The sequence below is a fragment of the Cygnus atratus genome, chromosome 3 (assembly GCF_013377495.2).
Source record: "Cygnus atratus isolate AKBS03 ecotype Queensland, Australia chromosome 3, CAtr_DNAZoo_HiC_assembly, whole genome shotgun sequence".
NCBI lineage: Eukaryota > Metazoa > Chordata > Aves > Anseriformes > Anatidae > Cygnus > Cygnus atratus.
In genome coordinates, this window is record NC_066364.1 from 1,115,333 (window position 1) to 1,135,578 (window position 20,246).

The window sequence follows — 20,246 nt, forward strand, 5'->3', positions numbered from 1 at the left end:
GTGTGTATGCATGTGTCCGTGCACGCAGCCCAGCACCCCGTGGCACCGGTCAGGTCCCCGCTGCGTGCCAGGCGCCCTCCCGCCGTGGCTAGCAGCCGCTCTGCCCGCAGCCCAAGCAGTTCCGCAAGATGATCCAGCAGACCTTCCAGCAGTACGCGCTGCTGCGCGAGGAGGAGTGCATCCTCAAGTTCCTGCACACCCTCGCCACCTTCGCCAACATCGACCAGGAGAGCTACCGCTGCGAGCTCATCGTGAGTCCATGGGAGGGGACGGGGACCCCGGTGCCAGGGTGGCACTGCAGGACGGGGACACCGCAGCCTCCATCACAGGCTGGCAGCTGGGGCTGCAGGCACCGTGCCCTTAAACGCAGCCAGGTCTGGGTGAAAATGCCCCCCGTGCACAGCGGGGTTGTGAGCGCCCACCCAGAGCATCCCCAGCAGGGTTTGGGGCTGCTCAGAGGTGACAGTGTGGCCAAAGCCACCCGGCTGGGGGGACACGTGTGGGCTGACGGGGGTGCAAGCCCAGCGGGTGCAAGCCGGTGCCTGAAGGTTGCTGAAGGTGGAGAAGTGCCCACGCCGGGCTCCTTGCCTTGCACCATCTTCCTCTCACCTTGGAGCTCGCCCCTCTCCAAGCCCCTCCTGGAGGTGGTCTCTCTGGGGTGTCACAGAAAATGAGGGGGGGGGGGGGAGCTGGCTTTGGGGGAGAACCCCACAAAATTCACATCCTCCGTCTGCTCCCCATCCCTGCAGCAAGGGTGGAACATCACGGTGGACCTGGTCATTGGGCCCAAGGGCATCCGGCAGATGACGAGCAAGGAAGCCAAGGTAGGGGCACGCACTGGGGGGGTCCCTGAGAAAAGGGGGCGTCTGGGGAGGGTGTGAGGACCCCCCAATGGTGAGCACAGGGCTCTGACAGCGCGGGGCCGTGCCTCTGTCCGCAGCCCACCTGCCTGGCCGAGTTCAAGCACATCAAGTCCATCAGGTGCTCCAGCGTGGAGGAGGGCAGGGCTGTGCTGCAGCTGGGGCTCAGTGGCACCCCCCAGGTGAGGGGGCCCAGGATTGGGGCTTGGGGGGGGGACACACTTGCGGGGCTTTATGGGTGGGATGGGGGTGCCCGTGGGATGGCAGCTCTTCCCTGCAGGACCTGGCAGACAGCCGTGTTCCTGCCTGGAGCTGCAGCTGGGGGGGCTCTGCCCCCAACCAGAGCCCACCCAAAGTGCCCGGGGTGCCCTTGTCTGGGGGGTTTTGGGGCTGGGGTGCTTGCAGTGATGGTGCTGGGGAGCTTGGGGTCTGCTGCAGTGTGGGGAGATGGTTTCCAAGCCATCCCAAGGGGGAGAGGAGGGTGACCCATCCCCATCCCATCCCCATCCCCATCCCCATCCCATCCCCATCCCCATCCCCATCCCCATCCCATCCCCATCCCATCCCCATCCCCATCCCCATCCCATCCCATCCCATCCCATCCCCATTCCCATCCCCATCCCATCCCCATCCCCATCCCCATCCCATCCCCATCCCATCCCCATCCCATCCCATCCCATCCCATCCCATCCCATCCCATCCCATCCCCATCCCCATCCCCATCCCCATCCCCATCCCATCCCCATCCCATCCCATCCCATCCCATCCCCATCCCCATCCCCATCCCCATCCCATCCCATCCACATCCCATCCCATCCCCATCCCCATCCCCATCCCCATCCCCATCCCCATCCCATCCCATCCCATCCCATCCCATCCCCATCCCCATCCCCATCCCCATCCCATCCCCATCCCATCCCCATCCCCATCCCCATCCCCATCCCCATCCCCATCCCATCCCATCCCCATCCCATCCCATCCCCATCCCCATCCCCATCCCATCCCCATCCCCACATCCCCCCACCCCTCAGCTCAGGGGGGGTAGCCCCTTACCCATCCCTGCATCCTCCCCCAGTCCCTGTCCATCAAGACATCGTCGCTGGCCGAGGCGGAGAACATGGCTGACCTCATCGACGGCTACTGCCGGCTGCAGGGGGGCCTGGAGACCTCCCTCATCGTCTTCCCCAGGAGAGGTGGGTGCCCTGCATTCCCAGGTGGCCGGACACTTCCCCAGAACCATCCCAAAATATCACGGGGAGCTGGGGGGTGCCTGCCCTTCTCGTCCTGGAGGGGTGAGGGGAAGGTGTGGGGGGGTCCCACCACCAGCCAGGGTGACATGGCCAGGAGGTAACCGCTGCTGTTCTCCTGCAGAAAAGGAGAAGAGGAGCAGCCTGCCGCGGATCCCCAGCCCGTGAGTAGTGCATGGCCCCGCGGGGGGGTCGGGACCACTGCCCTTACCCCAGCCCCGCTGGCTGACCCCAACCTCCCACCCCGCAGGCACCTGGAGGAGCGGCACTCGGTGCTGGCCGACAGCGTGAGCGTGGGTGAGTCTGGGGGCTCTCCTGCCTCCCCCCCAGCCTGGGGGTACCCAGTAGGTGTTGGAAGGGGGGGGGGGGTTGTGATTTGGTGCAGCGGTGCTTGGCCGGTGAGCAGGGATGCAGCCGAGCATCCCGGGCGGAGGGTGCGCTGGCATCCTGCCGTGCCCCCAGGGCAGCTCCAGGCCGGGTGGCTCGGGCACCGAGGGCCAGATCCTGCCTGGGGCGCTGCCTGCACCACTGCCCCTACCCTCCTTCTTGCCCTAGACTCCGATATTTACGCTGAAATCCCCGACGAGTCCTCAAGACCGAGGTCTGGAGGTGGGTGTCACCCCCGGGTGCCTTCCCACCCATCACCCCCGTCTCCCACCCCGTCCCCACCACCCCAAAACCAGGAGCGAAGTTTTGCCCTCGCTGCCCACCTCGCCTCCCGGGGGGGGGGCTGCGCTGTGGGGCAGGACCCCTGGGCCTCAGCGTGGGGCCGTGCCCGGGGAGGTGGCACCCACCGGTGCGCCCTTGTCCCTTCAGTGCAGCACTACGGGATCTGCCGGGAGGACGTCACGCTGGGCAGGATCCTGGGGGAGGGCTTCTTCGGAGAGGTGTACGAGGGCACCTACACCAACCCGGTGGGTGTGCTGTGGTCCCCCCCTACCCGCTCACCTCCTCTGTACCCCCCGGGAGGAGCCGGGTCGAGCTGCCCCTGCCTCTCCTTGCAGAAGGGGGAGCGGGTCAACGTGGCCGTGAAGACCTGCAAGAAGGACTGCAGCCCCGAGAACAGGGACAAGTTCCTGAGCGAGGCGGGTACGCCGAGGGGGGCCGCTGATCTTCGGGGCTCCTCTGCAGCAGCCTGTGCCCCGTGGGGCATGGGGGGCAGCCCGTGGGGTGGCTGCAGTGCTGGGGTGCGAGACAGGGCACGGTCTGTTCCCCCCCTGCCTGGGGACACATTGTCACTTAAATGTGGAGCAGAGCAGCTGGAGGAGGGGGTCCTGTGCGCTCCCCCCATGACGTGGCTGTTGCCCCAAATACCCGTCTTATGAGAGAGGGGAGGAAAAGCTGCTCAAAGCTTGCTGAGAGCGGGTGGGCACCATCTGTGCGTAAACCCGCGGGAGCCCCAGCCCTGGTGCAGGCATTGGGGTCTCCCTGGCAATTCCTCTGCTGCTCCATCTCTGGCTTCACAGCACAGAGTTGCCCCTGCACCCTTGGGTGGGGTTTGGGCTCCCGGAGGCTCCTCCCCCCCCCCCCCCCCACCTTTGCAGGGTGGCTGAAGAGGTCTCCCCCCCAGTGCTGATGAAGAAGCTGGACCACCCGCACATCGTGAAGCTGATCGGCATCGCGGAGGAGGAGCCCACCTGGATCATCATGGAGCTCTACCCCTACGGGGAGGTGCGGGGGCTGACGCTGCGGGGACCCCCACCCGCCTCGGTGCCACCCTTTCAGCCCCTGACCCCCCCCACCCCCCTGTCCCCGTCCCCCTGCAGCTGGGGCAGTACCTGGAGCAGAACAAGCACTGCCTCGCCGTGCCCACGCTCATCCTCTACGCGCTGCAGATCAGCAAGGCCCTGGCCTACCTGGAGGCCATCAACTGCGTGCACAGGTAGGGTGGGAAGCAGCGGAGCGGGGGGAGGCAGATGGGGGGAGTGGGACCATGCAAAGGCAGAGGCTGGGGAGTGCTTTGCAGACCCATTTTTTTTTGGAGCTGGAGGAGCGGGTTGCTGCGGGTTGGGGGGGTCCAGCCCTTCTCCACAACCGAGGGTCTCTCCTCGCAGGGACATCGCCGTGAGGAACATCCTGGTGGCCTCCCCGGAGTGCGTGAAGCTGGGCGACTTCGGGCTCTCCAGGTACATCGAGGACGAGGAGTACTATAAAGGTAAGGGGAGCGCGGGGGCCCGGGGCTCGCTCCAGCCCCTCTGCAGCCACGAGCACGGCCTCTGACTGCCTCCCCCCGCAGCGTCCGTCACCCGTCTCCCCATCAAGTGGATGTCCCCCGAGTCCATCAACTTCCGACGCTTCACGACGGCCAGCGACGTCTGGATGTTCGGTGCGTGGTGGGACGGGGACGGAGCGGGTCCTGGGCACATCGCGGGGCACCGTCCTGCTGCAGGGGGACAAATTCTGCCCTGGCACGGGGGTGTTACTCAGCCTCAGGCAAAGGCACCCTAGGAAAGGGCTCCTGGGGCAGAGCTCCCTGCAGTCCAACCATCACCGGGGGCCTCCTGAATTCAGGATGCTCATGGGGCTGGGTTAAACTCAGCAAGCATCCATCTCCCCGCCTTTACGCCCATCCCCATGGCCTCTGGCACTTGTCTGTCTGTCTGTCCATCCATCCCCAGTAGCAATAAGCAGGAGCTCGGCTCCTTGCAGCCCCCCGGCAGAGCTGGAAGCCCTGTGCCAGGGGACGAGAAGGCCAAGTACCCCGCGACCTTCCACAAAGCCTGGCACTGCCACCGGGTCCCCAAGACCCCAGGGAGAGGGGCTGGTCCCCAGGGCGCTCGCTCCAGCATCAGCCGTGGGTGTTCCCCTGTGCCCCGCAGCCGTGTGCATGTGGGAGATCCTCAGCTACGGCCGGCAGCCCTTCTTCTGGCTGGAGAACAAGGACGTGATCGGAGTGCTGGAGAGGGGCGACCGCTTGCCCAAGCCCGACCTCTGCCCGCCCGTCCTCTACACCCTCATGACGCGCTGCTGGGACTACGACCCCAGCGAGAGGCCCAAGTTCAAGGACTTGGTCTGCAGCTTGAGGTGAGCAGGGAGGCGGTGGGGGAGGTTTCGGGTCCTGTGCCTGCACCATGGTACTTTCCCGGTCCTTTCCCTTGGCTCTCCCCATCCCTCCTTGCTCCCTCCTGTTTTCCACCCCCATCCCGCCCGTGCGTCCCCGTGTCCCTGCCGCAGGGGGCTGTGACAACCTTTCCCTCTCCCCTGCAGTGACATTTACCTGATGGAGAAGGAGCTGGCCAAGGAGCAGGAGCGGAACAACCGCCACCGGCCTCCCAAAATCTTGGAGCCGCCGTCCTTCCAGGAGCCGCCCCCCAAGGTGCGGAGAGGGCAGAGCCCAGCGCGGGCAGGATGCTGCAGGGCTCTCACCTGCCCCGTGCCCTGACCCAAGGATGCACTGCCAAAACGGGGCGTCCCCAGGCTTGCAGCCAGCCTGCTTTTCTCCCCCTGCAGCCCAGCAGACCCAGGTACAAACCTCCGCCCCAGAACAACCTCCTGGCTCCCAAGCTGCAGTTCCAGGTAAGGCTGCGCGGCCACAGCAGCCCGTGGGGGCCCGACAAGGGCTTGATGCCAGGAAGCCGTGCCCGGAGCTCCAGCCCTTGGTAGCTGGAGGCTTTCAGGACCCAGAGTGCCAGCAGGACAGCTCAACGCTTCGGGCTCAGCCCTGCCCGTGTCTTGTCCCTGCCTCGGGGCTCGGAGAGCGGCTTTCTCCCCAGGGCAGGGCGGTTTGCATGCTCCCAGCAGCCAGTTTGCATGCACGGCTCGGAGGAGAGGAGGCTGGCTGCACCCGTGTCACCTGCAGCTCGGTCTGGCTGCCTTGTGGGAGCACAGATCACCGCCTCCACCGTTTGCTCTGCTCCTTGGAGCACCCCCTTCAAGAGCAGCCTCTACTTTGGGTGCTTTTATGGGGGCCAGGCAGGGGTTTGGGCAGGAGCACGGGAGATCTCCAGCCCGTGCTCTGGACACTGGAGCAAACCTCCTGGTGAGGAGGGTCCTGTTAGGGCCGTCGCTGCTCCTCTGTGAGGTGTGAAAGCCGCTTTCCCGTGCTCTCTGTCTGTCTGTCCATCCGTCCGTCCGTCCGTCCGCGCTAACCTCCCGTGGCTTTGTTCCGTGCTGTGCCGCCCCGCGCCCGCCCCGCCGCAGGTGCCCGAGGGTCTGTGTGCCAGCTCGCCCACGCTCACCAGCCCCATCGAGTACCAGTCTCCGGCCAGCTCCCTGCACACCCCGCCGCTCAACCGCCACAACGTCTTCAAGCGCCACAGCATGAGGGTAAGAGAGGGTCCCCCTGCACCGAGGACGCCCTGGGGACCCCGCCGGAGCGAGAGGAGGGGGCGATGCTCCGCGCCGTGCCTCGCTTTGTGCTGCTGCTTGCGCCGCTTCCAGCTCGTGCTGTGGGCCTGATCCTGTCTCTGTGCTGCTTGAGGCTGGAGGCATCGTGCCCGTGAAGGGCTCCGGGTGCTCGCAGCCCCCTGCCATGCATGTTGTGCAAGCACCCAGGCGGAGGCACGTCGGTGGAGGAGCAGTGGGCACGGCGTCTCCAGAAACGGGCAGGGGTGTGCTGGGGACGGGTGGGACCTCGGGGCTCTGGGTCGGCTCATCGTCACCTGGAGTGCCGGTGGTGTTTGGCAGCTTGGGTGCTCTTCCCTGGTTCCTCAGCACTGCTGCACAGCCCCGAAATCAGAGGCAGGCATTGTCCATCACGCCAGGATGGCCCCGGTGCTGTCAGCACCTGCACTGTGGGCACGATGCGCTGCACCGGGGCATCCTGTGCGTGCTGCCCAGGGCTCGCACGTGGGGCTGGGAGTGCCAGGACGTGGTGCACGAGGTGTGGGGCCTGCCAGTGGGTTCCTCTCGCTGCTGGAAGCCCAGGGGCTCCCCGGGGTCAGTCTGGAGCAGCCCCAGGCTCACAGCCGCTGGGGTCCGGTGCATGGCTTTGCATGCGCAGAGCGGGCTCCGGCTCCCGTGCTGAGACCGGGGGGCTCTGGCTGCTGAGCCCTCCGTCACCGCTGGCTCCGTGCACCAGGAGGAAGATTTCCTCCGTCCCAGCAGCAGGGAGGAGGCGCAGAAGCTCTGGGAGATAGAGCGGCTGAAGATGCGGCAGGTCCTGGACAAGCAGCAGAAGCAGATGGTGGAGGACTACCAGTGGCTGCGGCAGGAGGAGAAGTCCCTGGTGAGTGCCGTCGGGCTGGGGTCGAGATTTCAGACGCATGCTCCCAGCTCTGGCACCCTTGTGAAGGCGCTGGCAGAGCCTCAGATTGCTTTCCGTGGTTTAGTTGCGATGCAAAAGCTCTGCCCTGCTGCAGGTCTCACTTTCCTCCAGAACGGCTCCGTCACCAGCCCGCCTGCACCCCTTTGTCTTCTGCACTTGTAAAAACCTCGCGGAGCTGCTGCGGGAAATTAATATTGTGAAACTTGTGCAATTTTTAAGTACTTGCGGTTGCGTCTTAATGAGCTTTTGTAACGCTTTTTAAACAAGGAGCCAAGGTAGCTAATGCATGACTAACGCGGCAGCTCTCGGGGAGACAGAAAGAGACAGAAAATCTTTTATTAGCTCGGCTGACGCAGCCGCTGCAGCCAAGCCCTGCTCCCCCAGCCTGGTGCTGCGGGGGCGAGCGGCTGGCGTTTGGCGTCGTGGTGCTGAGCAGCAGCACGGGGGTCCTGGGGGTCCCGGTGCCCCCGGGGCAGGCTGGGATGGGGACGGGGCCACGAGGAGCTGGGGAGCTGGGGAAATGAGCAGCGCTCCTGGGGTGTGCTCTGGGGTCTCCCAGGAGTCAGGGAAATTGTGGAGGTCTCCGGGAGATCGGAGATGGGTTTTGGTGGCTGATGTTGGGCAAGGTGAGGGGGGGGTTGTGCATCTTTCCCTGCTGGGAGCCGGGATGAAGGAGTCAAAATTTGGGAAAGTTTTGCCAGGAAGGAAGCAGAGGGGTGGGAATGGTTCTGTGGGGGGTCAGTCCACCCTTTTTCTTCTTCTTTTTCTTCTTCTTTTTCTTTTTCTTTTTCTTTTTCTTTTTCTTTTTCTTTTTCTTTTTCTTTTTCTTTTTCTTTTTTTTTTCTTTTTCTTTTTCTTTTTCTTTTTCTTTTTTTTTCTTTTTCTTTCTTTTTCTTTTTCTTTTTTTTTCTTTTTCTTTTTCTTTTTCTTTTTCTTTTTCTTTTTCTTTTTCTTTTTCTTTTTCTTTTTCTTTTTCTTTCTTTTCTTTCTTTTTCTTTTTTTTCTCTTTTTCTTTTTCTTTTTCTTTTTCTTTTTCTTTTTCTTTTTCTTTTTCTTTCTTTTTCTTTTTTTTTCTTTTTCTTTTTTCTTTTTCTTTTTCTTTTTTTTCTTTTTCTTTTTTTCTTTCTTTTTCTTTCTTTTTCTTTTTCTTTTTCTTTTTCTTTTTCTTTTTCTTTTTCTTTTTCTTTTTCTTTTTCTTTTTCTTTTTCTTTTTCTTTTTCTTTCTTTTTCTTTTTCTTTTTCTTTTTTTTCTTTTTATTTCTTTTCCTTTTTCTTTTTTTTTTCTTTTTCTTTTTCTTTTTCTTTCTTTTTCTTTTTTTTTCTTTTTCTTTTTTTCTTTCTTTTTCTTTTTCTTTTTCTTTTTCTTTTTCTTTTTCTTTTTCTTTTTCTTTTTCTTTTTCTTTTTCTTTTTCTTTTTCTTTTTCTTTTTCTTTTTCTTTCTTTTTTTTCCCCTTTTTTCCCTTCCCCTTCCCCTTCCCCTTCCCCTTCCCCTTCCCCTTCCCCTCTCTTTTTCCCTGTCCTTTCCCTTCTCCCGATGCCTCTCACAAGGCTTCTCCCCCCCTGCAGGACCCAACGGTGTTCATGAACAACAACACCCCTCTGGTGAGTGCCGCCAGCCCCAGGGAACTGGGGTCAGGTGTATTCGTGTGCAAGGGTGCAGCGGGCTCCTTTTCCCTGGGGTGCCCAGAGATCCTCACCTGCTTCGGTGCCAGTGGGCTGTGGATATTTACAGGCTGCAATGTTGCTGCCGGTCCCCACTGCCCCTTTTCCACCTTTTCAGATGCATTTAGGGGCTGTGGGGGGAAACCCATCCAGAACTATTGATGGGGTGCAATAATTGTGGTCCCGACCTGCTCCCCCAAACCCATGGGACGATGCCCCCTGCCCTGGGGCAGTGCAGCCCCCATCCTTGCTGCCTCCGATCAGGACTTTTCGCCTCTCATTTGCTGCTGTTTCTTCCCCCGCAGATGCTGCCGGAGAAGGAGATGGATTACAGTGAGTGCCCACAGCTGCTGCCCGCGGGGAGCACCCGTTCTGGGCTGCAGCTTGCACTGGGGCCAGCACAGGGAGCCCCATGCTGACCTGCAAGAAGCCTCGGGGCCGCCTTGCAAGCAATCCCGCATCACGCCGACCAGTTCTGCCTCCCCCGCGCATGGGGGGGTCTGAGCCGTGGGCACCCCCTTATCCTTGTCCTGCTGCTGGAGGGGAGGTGGGACGCAGCCAGGGCTAGTTGGGGTCCCCAGGGTGCTGTGGGACATGGCATGGCTCTCAGGGGTCTTGCAGTGTGCTCGTGTGGCTGGGGAGCAGCCAGAGTGACTCTCCTTCCTTTCCCTTACTGATGGCGTAGCGGAGTTCACGGGGCCCCCCCAGAAGCCTCCAAGACTCGGGGCGCAGGTAAGACCTTGGACACCACGGTTTGAGTCCTCCCCCATCACCCTCTGCACCTGCAGGATGGGACTTTTCTGCCCCTCCTGGATCTGGGTGACCCCTCAGCCTCTGAGACACGGGTGGGAGGTGGCTGGGTCTGGTGGGCCAGGGCTCCCCACGGGCGTTGGTCTTTCCCTCCTTGCCCCCGGGGCACCGAGCCCACGGTGGCCCTGCTCCCCATCAGTCCATCCAGCCGGCCCCCACGGCCAACCTGGACCGCACGGACGACACGGTGTACAGCAACGTCATGGACCTGGTGCGGGCTGTCCTGCAGCTGAAGAACGAGATCAGCCTCCTGCCCCCCGAGGGGTACATCCTGGTGGTGAAGGTAGGGAGGGCAGGAAGGGGGCAACGCCAGGGCTGCTCTGAGCAGTGGGGAGGGAGCTGGGAGTCAGTGTGCTGAGCGCTGCCGCTGCATGGGAGCACTTCCCAGGGTCCTTCTTGGGAAAGTCTTACATGTATGGGAGGGAGCATTTCCAACATGTCCTGCTCCTCCATTGGCTCCTTGGGTCAACGGGGAGCGTTTCCAACGTATCCTGCTCCTCCTTTGGGTCCTTGGGTCAATGGTGGGAGAATTTCCAACATGCCCCACTCCTCCATTGTGTCCTTAGGTCAATGGTGGGAGCACTTCCAACATGTCCTGCTCCTCCTTTATGTCCTTGTGTCAATGGTGGGAGCATTTCCAATGTGTCCACTCCTCCTTTGTGTCCTTGGGTCAATGACGGGAACGCTTCCACCATTCTCTGCTCCTCCATTGCCTCCTTGGGTCAACGGGGAGCGCTTCCCTCCGTGCCCCTCTCCCCACTGGAACCCTTGAGTCAGGGATGTCCCCATGCACTGCTTCCCTGTGCCAGTGCCCGAGGCTGTCCTAACCCCACCGCTCCCCCCGCAGAACGTGGGCCTGTCCCTCCGCAAGCTGATCGGCAGCGTGGACGAGATCCTGCCCATCCTGCCCGCCACGTCCCGCACCGAGGTAGGGTCGGCGCCTGCCCCGCGGGGCCGGGAGGAGGGAGCGGGGTCGGGCGCCCCTAACCCCTGCGTGTCTTGGCCAGATCGAGGGGACCCAGAAGCTGCTCAACAAGGACTTGGCCGACCTCATCAACAAGATGCGCCTGGCGCAGCAGAACGCCGTCACCTCGCTGAGCGAGGAGTGCAAGCGGCAGATGCTGACGGCCTCCCACACCCTGGCCGTGGACGCCAAGAACCTCCTGGACGCCGTGGACCAAGCCAAGGTCCAGGCCAACCTGGTGAAGCTGTGCTTGGAGTGAGGGCAGGGGCGGAGAGAGGGAAGGAGAAGGGGTGGGGAAGGAGAGGAGGAGAGGCAGCGCCGCGCGCCGGTCGGCGGAGAAGGGAGGAGAGCATCGCGGAGGAGCTGGCTTTTGTGTGTCTCCTGTGGCCTCGCCGCCCTGCCCTCCCTGTCCCCCCTCCTCCCGCAGCTGCTCGTGTCTTTAGCATCATCTTGTCGGTCGTCTGAAGAAGGGAGGCACCTGGTGACTCGTCCCTCAAAAGGGCCAGGGGGGTCCTGGCTGTCCCCAAGGGCAGACAAAGGTCCCTTCGGCTCGGAGGAACCCACTCCCAGCCAGCAACGGGTCCGTGCATCCGTCTGGCGGGGGTCCGTGTGTCCATCCGGAGGGTCCGTGTGCCCATCCCGTGGGTCTGTGTGCCCATCCCGTGGGTCCATGTGCCCATCCCGTGGGTCTGCGTGTCCGTCCAGCGGGTCCGTGTGTCCGTCCCTCGGCCCCTCCGAGGGGCAGCGCATGGTGGGGAGGGGTCCCACACCCCACTCCTCGGCGCCGGGAGCCGGGGACACGGTGACCGGGGGAGCTGGCTTCCCGGGGGGAGCCCCAGCGTGCTCACTGGAGGGGCTGTCTGCATTTCCCTGTGCGTTGTACCGGACATTTATTTAACGAGGGGCGCGGGGCCGTGCGCTGCCTCGGGTCGGGTCTCGCACCCGGAGCGTGCCCGGCCCCGGCCTGGGGAACGCAGGGGTTTGGGACCCCGTCGGTGCCACAACCCGGCCGGGAGAAAGGGGGCCTCCTCCAGCCGAGTTTACCCCGAGCTGCTCTGCGTAAGCGACAACAGCACCGAAGTCTCTGTTCGGATTGTGCTTGAGTTGGAAATCGTACGGTTCGGGCTTTTCCCCAGCATCTTCCCACAACGCTGCTCGTTTTGGCTGAGATAAACCATGCACCAAGCCCCGCTGTGCCTGTGTTGCCTGACGCCCCTGCGAGCCCCCTGCTCACCGGCTGCTCCTGGAAAAGAGCTGGGGCCCGGCAGAGCCAGCCCTGCCATGGCGAGGGTGCCCCAAATCCATACAGGGTGCCAGGCTCTCCTTGCTCCCAGGACTGGCTAGCAAAACTATCCACAGCTCCTTTGCTTTTCGAGGACCATCAGGAACTCACGGGTAATTCAGGGAGAAGGTTTCTTCAGGGCAGCAAGAATAGGGCCCCCCCCAAAAAGGGTTCACGGGGTGCACGTCGTGCCCCACCGGGGGTCCCCCAGATGTTGTGCCCTGTCCCCAGCCAGGCAGGGCTGAGCTGAGAGGGGAAGGGAGCAGGAATGCGGCTGGCGAGGGGCTTTTGGGGGGCTGATGTGGGGAGGAGACGAGCACAGCGGGCTCTGTAGACCATACGGCTGGTGTGTGCTGGGTCAGACACACGCGTACCCGTGCACACATCCAGCCTGGGCACTCGCTGCCTCGCACGCCTTCCCTCAGCCCCACGCACGCGCATCTCTGAGCCAGCCCGCACGCACCAGAGGATGCGCGAGCGGCTGCAGCGCCCCTGGGATGCGCACGTCTCTCGGCGGCACGCTTTATTCCAGCCCATTTCACTCCTGACAGCACAAAGTGTTTTCTGAAGCCTCTCAAACGGCATCCAGCACCGCGGTGCCTGGGCTGGGCTCCTGGAGGAGAAAGCACTGCAGGGAAAATCCCAGTTCCAGGGCGCAGAAGAGACTAGGTCCCTTGTAAGCACGGGCCCTTTGGGGTACACGGAAGCTAGAAATTACAGCTGGATTGCAGAAGTCATCAGAGCAAGGGATTTGGGGGTCTGCAGGTGGTTGCGGGAGTGGGTTGGAGAGGACGATTTGCTTGGGTTGCCCCCAGGGGAGCGGGACCCCCATGCTGATAGATCCAGCACCTCGGAGCGAGGCAGCACCCCAGGGTCCGTGGCCCTGAGACCCAAGCACACATCTGGGCTGGTGTGTGGTGATTGCTTGCTCTGGCTGGGATCGGCAGAGCAGGGCCCTCTGTCCTCTCCCGCGGCCGTTCCCCTTCCCCACAAGCCACCCGAAGCACTATCGCCTGCCCCACGTTTTGGTGACCGCGCCAGCCCGCGGTCCCGAGCACCCTGCGGTCAGGATGCGTCCAGAAGCGGCTCTGGAGTCCTCTCTTCTTACCCAGTGCCTTGGAGTCACAACCAGGTGTATCCCCTGGGTTCCAGGTAGGATTTGCATCAGCTCAAGGAAGCAGGTGCCTCTCCTAGGTGCCTCCAGCCCGTGTTCAGTCTATGGAGAGGTGGTGCTGAGCCTTCCTCAAGGCTGGGATGGCCCAGACCCCCGTGGGCAGGACAGCCAGGAGCCATCCCACCCCACAACGCGCAGGTCGCCCCCAGCACACACTTTGCTCCCCCCTCCCCAGCACTTCCCACCCAAGGGTCCTCTGTGGTCATGGCCGCATCCTGCCGAGCCTGCATTGCCCCCAGCCCCTAGATCATCCCCGCCAGGTAGGGCGGCAGGAAGAGCCCCACGGTGCCCAGCAGGCAGACGATGATGAACATCCAGAGGAAGATGCGGTCGATCACCATGGCCACGTACTTCCAGTCCTCCTTCACCTGCCAGGCAGAGAGGGGGCTGTGAGCGCGGGACGGGGGCGGGCAGGGAATGCAGCCCCCGGGGATCCCAAATTCACCCAGCTGGGGGTGGGGGCACGGGGGTGGCGGGTGCTGTCCTACAGAGCCCTGAGCTGACCCCCGGGACCATGCATCTCCCAGGAGGTGGCTGTGGACCTTCTCCTGGCTTTGGGTCCTCAGCACGGCAGGAAGCAGCCGGGCCCCCACCCCAGTTAACTCCCCATGGAGGGACGTGACAGCAGCAGCACTGGGGTGGGGGGTCCCCAGCACCCCCCCAGCCCTGGGGGCGCCCACTCACCGAGAAGTCAGCATCCTCGGCTCGCAGGTGGTCCGCGATGTACTGCACCCCCTCCAGGGCCTTCAGGATGCTGGGGGACAGCAGCAGCCCCCGGTCCGAGCCCACCTCCTCTTCCTTGGGGGGCACCCGTGGGGCTGGGCCCCCCGATGCCTTCCCTGCTTGGCGCCCGCAGCCGTAGCGGCACTGGGTGCCCTGGGCATGGGAGCCTGCAGGGGGCACACGGCCAGGGTACGCCTTCTCCTCCTCCTCCTCCTCTTCTTCCTCCTCCTCTTCCTCCTCCTCCCACTTGTCATCCACGTCGGTCTCCAGCCAGCAGCGGGAGGTGCTGAGCCTGGTCCCCGGGGGGTCATACTGGCCCGCGGCCCCCTCAGCGGGGGGCAGCGCCGGGGGGCGCTTCATGAAGAGCCAGCGGGGGATGAAGCCCAGGAAGAAGCCGCGCACCCAGCGGGGCATGGTGTGGGTGCTGGGCGAGCGGTGGTGCACGTTGAGGACGAACACGGTGATGATGATGGAGAGCGTGACGAAGATCATGGTGAAGAGGAGGTACTCGCCGATGAGGGGGATGACCAGCGAGGTGGAGGGGATGATTTCGGTGATGAGCAGCAGGAAGACGGTGAGGGAGAGCAGGACGGAGATGCAGAGCGTGATCTTCTCCCCGCAGTCGGAGGGCAGGTAGAAGACCAGCACGGTCAGGCAGGAGATCAGCAGGCAGGGAATGATGAGGTTGATGGTGTAGAAGAGCGGGAGGCGGCGGATGACGAAGAAGAAGGTGATGTCGGGGTAGATCTCGGTGCAGCAGTCGTACTTCTTGGAGTTGTAGGTGCCGATGGCGTTTATGATGGCCCACTCGCCGCTCTCCCAGTAGTCCTTGAGGTCCACGTGGTGCTCCATGTTCTCCAGGTCAATCTTGGCCTTGTCGTAGGTCCAGGAGCCGAACTTCATCTTGCAGTTCTGCTGGTCGAAGGGGAAGAAGGTGACGTCGATGCTGCACGAGCTCTTGTAGATGGCGGGGGGCACCCACTTCACCTTCCCGTTGGAGAAGAGGTGGGCCTTCGTCATGTGGGTCACGGCGAACTCCCCGTCGGCACTGTGGGGCAGAGAGGTGAGAGGGTTGGAGGAGGCTGAAGGGATGGGACGGGATGGGGTGGGATGGGATGGGATAAGGTGGGGGAGCTGGCCCTATGGATGCCCCATCTCACTTATTATAGAGCACGATGTCGGGGATCCAGATCATCTCAGAGGGCACCCGGATGGAGGTGACGTTGTCGAAGTCCGCCGGGTTCCAGCGCAGCTTGTAGTCGCTCCACTCCTGGAGGGAGGCACAGAGGGCAGCAGGTGGCCCTGGGTCTGCCCAGTGTCACCCTCCTACTCCTCCTCCTCCTCCGGCAGCACTCCCCAGGGGGATGACACCGCGGAGATGCCCCCAGCAGGGTCTCTGTGCCCCAAATGCTCTGACCACCTTGGCACGCTCCTGCCCGAGGAGGGCACAGGCTCCTACCTGCTTCAGCCAGACGTTCGTGGTCATCATTTGGTTCTTCTCATCCTGTGGTGGGGATGAAATGGGGAGAAATGAGAGGAGGTGGACAGAGAGGGATGCACTGCTGGGCGTGCAGCCCCTTCTGCCGCTGGGCTTCAGCTCCTGGAAGCAACTGGTACCAGTGCAAGGTGAGGGAGAGGCTGGCTGGCTGCTCGCTAGATGGCAGCAACAAATAGGATATTGCAGAGCACAGCTCCGATGGGAGGACAAGCAGAGCCCTACAAATAGATGGATGGACGCTCCTCGATGCTCTCCTGCTCCCAAAAGGGAGGTTGGGGATGAGGGGAGCAGAGCCCCCAGCTTGTTGGAGCGCTGGGCAGGCGGGTGGGTGGCTTGTCACCCCCTGGAGATGGGCAGGGGGTGCTGCTGCCTGAAGCCCACCTTGCACCAGTTTCCCCTGCCCGTGCCCTGCAGACGGGTCGGAGCAGTTGGCAAGAAGTGGAAGGAGCCCTGAGCATCCCTGTGGGAGTGAGCCCTGCCTATTTCACTGCTGGGGCAAGGCTCTGTGCCCAGAGGGGCACCAAACCGTGCCCGAACTCATGAGCAGCTCCTCAGGGGGCTGAGATGGTTGCAGGGGGCAAGCAGCCACGGCACGGGGCTGGGGTGCTCCAGGGCAGCACCGTGGGGCCACGAGGACGGGCTCAGAGGTCCCAGGCTGGGGTTCCCTCCGGTGGGCTACGCACCACGTCGATGAGCTGCGCGATGGAGAGCCCGAACTTCACGATGACCACGTCGGAGGTGTTGGGCACCGGCCGCGACCATCGGTTGTAGCCGGTGAAGAGGTGCTTGAAGAGGCGCTCCTCGGCGTGGCTGCGGGGCTGCTTCTGCGCCTGGGCTGCTGTAAAGAGATGGGGCTGGGGGCCAGGCAGGGGCAGAGCCCCCCCTGCACCCCACAAAACAGGGCTGTGCACAGCCCTGAAAATAAAAGTGATGAAAAATTTCATCCCTTTCTCCCACTCCCTGCCCAGGGGGCTTTCTGCTCCCTGCTCTATTAACGCTCCACCTCAGCAGTGCTTGGGGCTGAAGGCGGGAACCCCCCAAAATTACTGGGTGGGGATTTGGGATGCTCTGGTCCTCTGCCCTGCTTGGGCAAGCTTCTCTTTGCTGCAGTGGGCAGGGTGCTGAACCCCACGTGGGGATGGGGAGAGGGGATTTGTCCCCTGCTGCACTGCCCCATGCTTGCTGGGTGGTGCAAGGACGACTTTGCAATGCCAGCCAGGAAACCCGGTGAGAAAATGCTGCTCTGGGATGGCTGAGGGTGTGCAGGAGGGGTTGGCATTGCTCTCCGGTGCCGTCAGCCAGCCGCGTGCCCGCGGCGCATCGCTCAGCGCCAGCCGCGTCGGTCCTTGCTCGCTGCAGAGCCCCATAAATTTCTGCCAGGGCTTCGCACAGCAAAGAGCAGCCAAAAAGGCGTTGTGCGGGCGGCTGAGCCCCGAAGCAGGGCGGGTGAGCATCTCCACAGCATCCCCAGTGCCCCCTGTTGACCCAGCACAGCCCCCGTGCCCCAGGTGCTGGGTGGATTCAAGCTGCTCTGAAAAGACACCGACCCCTTCCTAACGCGACCTGTGGTGGAGGACACGGTGCCAGCCTGGAAGCTGGGGCTGCCGAGAGGCTGCGTGGAGGTAAAGTGGGAGGAAAATGGTTTTATACACACCCCACAGCCCCCACTCCCCAAATTAGGTTGGGACCCACGGGAAGGCTGGGCTTGAGCAAAAGAAATTTGGGTACCCCAGGGAAAGCAAGAGCCACCCCTACCCTCCTGGAAGGCGACGAAGCACCACGCGAGGAGGGGGGCGATGCCACGGCAGAGCCTCCCCATGCTCCCTGCTGCCTGCCAAGTGCCCGCAGGGCGAGCCGAGGCGCGGGGACAGCGGTGGCCGAGGAGCCTCAGCGGGGAGAGCCACCACGGGGCACCTCCGGCGGGGTGTCCTGGGTGTCCCTGCTGCTAGTGAGCGCTGGAGGAGCCACGGATGGAGCTGGACGTCTGGGCTGAGGTCCCTGCCTGGAATTTTGTTCCTTTTCCTGAAGGACAGCAGAGAGAGCGGCACTGCCACCGCGATGCCGCTACGGTGCTGTTCCGGGAGGCGGCAGTCCCGCTGTGGTCCCCTCCCCTCACCCTTCCCGGGGCCGACACAGAAATCTGTCTCTGCCTTGTACCTGGGCTGATCGGTGGCAGGGCCAGGGGAAAACGTCCCCAGAGCATCCGCTCCCTGGTGGGTGGGTACCGGGGGGGGGGGGGGTCTCCTCGCTGTCATCACGGGGCAGCCGAACCCCACGAGTGAAAGCCGTGGGGATCGGCAGAGCAATAACACAACAAATAACACGACCAAAACGGTCTGTACAGATAAAAAGGGAGGGGTCCTTGCAGAGCAGGCAGGCCCTGGGGGTACGGAAGGGCTTTAGGGGAATCTCGCTCTAAGCCTCGGCGCGAAACTTCAGAGCGGCTGCTTGGGAAGTGATTGGGGAGCTCGTGCCCCCGGGGGGGGGGGAGCGTCCCCAGGCTCCCTGCCCACGGGACAGCACGGCGGGGTGGCACGGAGCTGTCCCTGGGGAGGTTTTCTGGGAGATGGCACCGGCAGTGGGGCGAGGCGATGTGCCACCCACGCTTACCCACCCACCCGTCATCCATCCGTCATCTATTTATCCATCGTCCGTCCGTCCGTCCGTCCATCCATCCATCCATCTATCCACCCATCCATCATCCATCCACCCACCCATCATCCATCCATCATCTATGTATCCATCGTCCATCCACCCACCCATCATCCATCCACCACCTATCCATCCCTCCGTCCCTCCATTCATCCTTCCTTCCTTCCTTCCATCCTTCCTTCGATTCCCTCCCCAGCAAGTCAAATCTCTTCCAGGGAGGAAACCGCTCACTCTGCAGAGGTCCCAAAAGCTCCTGCCCGTGCCTGCAAGGTGACCCCTCCGCACCCAACCCGAGCCCCGCAGCAGCCCCTGCTCTGCGGACAGGAACCGCTCCCACCCCGCAGCACAGGAGCCCCCCAGCCCAGCACTGCTTCTGGTGGCCACCGAGCTCCCACCACCGAATTCCCACCCAGCAGCATAAAACCAAGGGGCCGTCATGGACTCGTCATCAGTCTTTGCGCAGTTTCCAACTTGCAGCCAGGCTGATTAATAAGACGGAGGGGGTGGGAAACGGGAGGGGAAGCCATGGCCACCGCGCTGAGCTGGAAATTCCCCGTGTGGCTGAGCTGTCTGAAACGGGGGAGCCCAGGGGTGCCGGGGAGCTGCTCCCAGGCTCGGCTGTGGTGTGGGGAAAGTTGGGGCCCTCCCAAAGCTCCGATAAATGTTGGAGAGGGGAAGGAGATGCTCTGGGTGATGGGGAGCAGGGCAGGAAATGTGGTGGAGGGGGTGTGGGGTGCTCTACGGGGGGGGCAGGAGGCTGAGAGGGGCCTGTGGTGGACCCCATGCGGGATGGAGCCCATGGGGAACCGTGCACCCGTGGGTGGCGGTGTGGTGGGGATGGGGATGGGGGTGGGGATGGGATGGGGACGGGGATGGGATGGGGATGGGATGGGGATGGGATGGGGATGGGGATGGGGATGGGGATGGGGATGGGGATGGGGATGGGATGGGGATGGGATGGGGTTGGGATGGGGATGGGGATGGGGATGGGGATGGGATGGGGATGGGGATGGGGATGGGATGGGGATGGGGATGGGGATGGGGATGGGATGGGGATGGGGATGGGATGGGGATGGGGATGGGGATGGGGATGGGGATGGGATGGGGATGGGGATGGGATGGGGATGGGGATGGGATGGGGTTGGGATGGGGATGGGGATGGGGATGGGGATGGGATGGGGATGGGGATGGGGATGGGGATGGGGATGGGGATGGGATGGGGATGGGATGGGGATGGGGATGGGATGGGATGGGGATGGGGATGGGATGGGGATGGGATGGGATGGGATGGGATGGGGATGGGGATGGGGATGGGGATGGGGATGGGATGGGGATGGGGATGGGATGGGGATGGGGATGGGATGGGGTTGGGATGGGGATGGGGATGGGGATGGGGATGGGATGGGGATGGGGATGGGGATGGGGATGGGGATGGGGATGGGATGGGGATGGGATGGGGATGGGGATGGGATGGGATGGGGATGGGGATGGGATGGGGATGGGATGGGGATGGGGATGGGATGGGATGGGATGGGATGGGGATGGGATGGGGATGGGATGGGGATGGGGATGGGATGGGGATGGGGATGGGGATGGGATGGGATGGGGATGGGGATGGGGATGGGGATGGGGATGGGGATGGGGATGGGGATGGGGTGGGTGGGGAGGGAGCTCCTGGGGGCTGCACCCCTGCAAGGACACCGCTGGCCTGGCCAGGAGGCTGTGCCCACTGCGTGGTGCCTGTATCCATCACCATCCCTCACGTCCTCCCTGACATGACCCTTCCCTGCAGCCCCCCCTGCCCCCCCCCATCCTAACAATTCCCCGGTGGGTTCCCCCACACCCTTGGCACCCCACTGCTGAAGGCCGGACCCTTGGGTGCCGCGGGGAGCTCTCGGCACCCTAGGGCGCAGGCGGGGAGGCAGCGAGGAGAAGGGCTGCCTGCCAGGGAGCAGCGGGAGGCTGCCCCCCTCTTCGTGCTCTTCTGCTCGGCTGATAACGGATTGATAAAGGATAGATAGCTGCGGGGGGGGGGTCCTGTCGGATGGGGGGGGTCCTGTCAGACGGGGGGGTTCTGTCAGACGGCAACTTCGTGCGCAAGGGGAAACTTTCCCTGCTGCTCCCCTCCGCCCTGCCTCGAAACTGGGGGGGCTCCAGGGGACCCTCCC

At 63.0% G+C, this 20,246-nt stretch overlaps 2 protein-coding genes across 12 annotated transcripts in view; one reads left to right on the forward strand and one right to left on the reverse strand.

Annotated features, from left to right (window-relative positions):
- PTK2B (protein tyrosine kinase 2 beta) overlaps positions 1–11,939 on the forward strand; it is a 29,081-nt gene extending 17,142 nt beyond the window's left edge. For 4 of the 10 annotated variants that reach the window (XM_050710133.1, XM_050710135.1, XM_050710136.1 and 1 more), the window contains exons 8-30: positions 111–251; positions 750–824; positions 941–1,042; positions 1,936–2,053; positions 2,232–2,271; positions 2,358–2,404; positions 2,663–2,716; positions 2,924–3,021; positions 3,112–3,196; positions 3,678–3,778; positions 3,874–3,989; positions 4,162–4,262; positions 4,344–4,433; positions 4,927–5,131; positions 5,315–5,423; positions 5,558–5,623; positions 7,128–7,274; positions 8,880–8,915; positions 9,281–9,308; positions 9,661–9,707; positions 9,925–10,068; positions 10,633–10,713; positions 10,793–11,939. In XM_050710133.1, the coding sequence (XP_050566090.1) occupies positions 111–251; positions 750–824; positions 941–1,042; positions 1,936–2,053; positions 2,232–2,271; positions 2,358–2,404; positions 2,663–2,716; positions 2,924–3,021; positions 3,112–3,196; positions 3,678–3,778; positions 3,874–3,989; positions 4,162–4,262; positions 4,344–4,433; positions 4,927–5,131; positions 5,315–5,423; positions 5,558–5,623; positions 7,128–7,274; positions 8,880–8,915; positions 9,281–9,308; positions 9,661–9,707; positions 9,925–10,068; positions 10,633–10,713; positions 10,793–11,008 (2,247 nt within the window). In that variant the 3' untranslated portion in view covers positions 11,009–11,939. Of the gene's footprint in view, positions 1–110; positions 252–749; positions 825–940; positions 1,043–1,935; positions 2,054–2,231; positions 2,272–2,357; positions 2,717–2,923; positions 3,022–3,111; positions 3,197–3,677; positions 3,779–3,873; positions 3,990–4,161; positions 4,263–4,343; positions 4,434–4,926; positions 5,132–5,314; positions 5,424–5,557; positions 5,624–6,247; positions 6,374–7,127; positions 7,275–8,879; positions 8,916–9,280; positions 9,309–9,660; positions 10,069–10,632; positions 10,714–10,792 lie in introns of all 10 variants that reach the window. The other 6 variants (XM_050710132.1, XM_035568301.2, XM_050710134.1 and 3 more) reach the window with 5 other exon arrangements.
- Positions 11,940–13,447: 1,508 nt separating this feature from the next.
- On the reverse strand, positions 13,448–17,286 carry CHRNA2 (cholinergic receptor nicotinic alpha 2 subunit). 2 transcript variants are annotated; one of them, XM_035568297.1, is made up of 6 exons: positions 17,182–17,286; positions 16,110–16,261; positions 15,388–15,432; positions 15,089–15,198; positions 13,890–14,976; positions 13,448–13,573 (listed from the first exon to the last, which is right to left on the reverse strand). In XM_035568297.1, the coding sequence occupies exons 1-6, from the start codon at positions 17,243–17,245 to the stop codon at positions 13,448–13,450; spliced, it is 1,584 nt and encodes a 527-aa protein (XP_035424190.1). In that variant the 5' UTR covers positions 17,246–17,286. The 2 variants fall into 2 exon arrangements, with proteins under 2 accessions (XP_035424190.1, XP_035424191.1); XM_035568298.1 differs by having other exon boundaries at positions 16,110–16,264; positions 17,182–17,245.
- Between the last annotated feature and the right edge of the window lie 2,960 nt (positions 17,287–20,246).